At 41.3% G+C, this 2,187-nt stretch overlaps 1 protein-coding gene across 1 annotated transcript; it reads right to left on the minus strand.

The window, feature by feature from the left end:
- Positions 1–240: 240 nt before the first annotated feature.
- Positions 241–639, minus strand: LOC105179310. Its single transcript, XM_011102917.1, has one exon. The coding sequence runs from the start codon at positions 637–639 to the stop codon at positions 241–243; it is 399 nt and encodes a 132-aa protein (XP_011101219.1).
- Positions 640–2,187: the final 1,548 nt, after the last annotated feature.

Here is a 2,187-nt window from a genome sequence, read left to right on the forward strand (position 1 = left end):
ATTTAAAACCAATCTCTGTGGATTCGACCCTACTCACACATCTACAAAAGTGTTCATAGGAATTATTTTTGGTGGATTCGACACTCATCAACGGCATCGCATTCTGCCAAAATGTCTAATTCTCTAGCTCGCCCTAATTTCACATAAACGGCGTCGTCTTTGCTCTCAATTCCCAATTCCCCTTTTAATTCAGGTTGGCCCTTGATCGAATGGCTCTGTTTATTCCTCTTCATCCAACGGTCACTTAAAAAAGTCGCAAACATTCCCTCCTCTTTTTTTTCTTCCTTGCCCCCAAGGACCAAAATATGGAAAACGAGCTGCCATGGAGTAATAATCTTCCCAGGTGGCCTGTTCTGGAGAAGAATGTGACCAGTGGATAAGAACCTGAGGTACCCCAACATTATTCCTAGGAATGACCCTCCTTGCTAGGATAGCCAGTGGGTAAACCTTGTAAACTTCATCCTCCATTTCAGGTAGATTTACAGATGGGATGTATTTGGAGCCTATCTTCTTCTTCATAAGGGAAACATGGAAAACCGGATGAATTTTTGATTCAGGAGGTAGAGCAAGTTTGTAGGCAACCTTCCCCACTTTCTCAATCAATGGATAAGGCCCAAAGTATCTCACAGATAATTTCATGTTCTTCCTTAATGCTACTGAAGCTTGCCTCTAAGGTTGTAGCTTAACGAAAACCTCATCACAGATGCTAAACTCTCTCTCTGTTCTCTTCTTATCCACATACATTTTCATCCTTTGCTGAGCCTGTTGAAGGTTCTCCTTCAACAATTGAAGGACTTTAACCCTGTTCCTCATCAGTTCTTCAACATCTGAGTTGTGACTTTGCAAATAAGGGCCAATTGGGAGTTGGTTTGGAGGATAGCCATATAGAGCCTCAAAAGGAGTAGCTTTAAGTCCAGAGTGAAAATTGGTGTTGTACCAGAATTCAGCAAGAGGTATCCACTGAGACCACCTTTTGGGATGTTGATTACACATGCACCTAAGATATGTTTCCAAGCATTAATTCACCCTCTCTGTTTGGCTATCTGTTTGAGGGTGATAAGCAGATGACATGTCCAAAGATACTCCAGTTAAACTGAATAATTCCTTCCAGAAGTGGCTTGTGAAAATTTTATCCCTGTCAGTCACAATACTAATAGGCAATCCATGCGATTTATAAACATGTTCAAAGAATATCTTTGCAATACTAACTTCAGTGTAAGGGTGTTTGAGAGCAAAATAATGGGAGTATTTAGTCAATCTATCAACTATAACCAAGATGACTTCCTTCCCATTAGATTTAGGCAGCCCCTCTATGAAATCCATAGAAATGCAAGACGAAGCTTGCTCAGGTATTTGCAGTGGTTGTAATAATCCAGGATAGGCCTTGTTTTCACTTTTAGCTTATTGACATGTCTCACATTCCTTGACCCAAGTGTTGACTTCCTCCTTAACAGTTGGCCAAAAGAACAATAGTTGCAGCCTCTGTAATGTCCCTATGATCTTAGAATGTCCCCCTAGAGTAGAATCATGCATGGTTTTGATGATTCTCTCTCTCAATTCTCCTTGACTGCCAACACATATTTTGCTTTCTTTCTTCAGAATTCCAGAGTGATAACTGTATTCAGGGTGAGATTGGGCATCTAAAACCTTGAATGATGGAATTGGAAATAAACATCTCCTTCATAGCTCTCTTGTAATTCCTGTATCCACAAGGGTAGCTGAGTGAAAATGGCACAACTTTTAGCTTCTACTGGATCATACTCCACCCTGGAAAGGGCATCAGCTACCCTATTCTCATTGCCCTTTTTGTATTGCACCTCATAACTTAGCCCTAATAACTTAGATACCCATCTCTGTTGGAGTACTGAATCTACCCTTCGATCAAGTATACGCTTTAGGGTCTTTTGATCAGTTTTCATGATGAAGTGATGCCCTTGAAGGTAATGCTTCCATTTAGTGACAGCTAATAGCAAGGCTAGAAACTCCTTCTCATAGCTGGACAACCCAAGGTTCTTGGGTGCCAAGGCCTTACTCAAGTAAGCTATAGGCTTGCCTTCTTGCATGAGCACAACATCAATTCCCTTCCCACTTGCATCTGTCTCTACCACAAAAAGCTTAGTGAAGTCAGGTAAAGCAAGTACAGGAGCAGTGGACATTACCTCCCTCAAGTGCTTGAGTGCTTCTTCA

This window comes from Sesamum indicum, unplaced genomic scaffold, assembly GCF_000512975.1.
Source record: "Sesamum indicum cultivar Zhongzhi No. 13 unplaced genomic scaffold, S_indicum_v1.0 scaffold00141, whole genome shotgun sequence".
Classification (NCBI taxonomy): Eukaryota; Viridiplantae; Streptophyta; class Magnoliopsida; order Lamiales; family Pedaliaceae; genus Sesamum; species Sesamum indicum.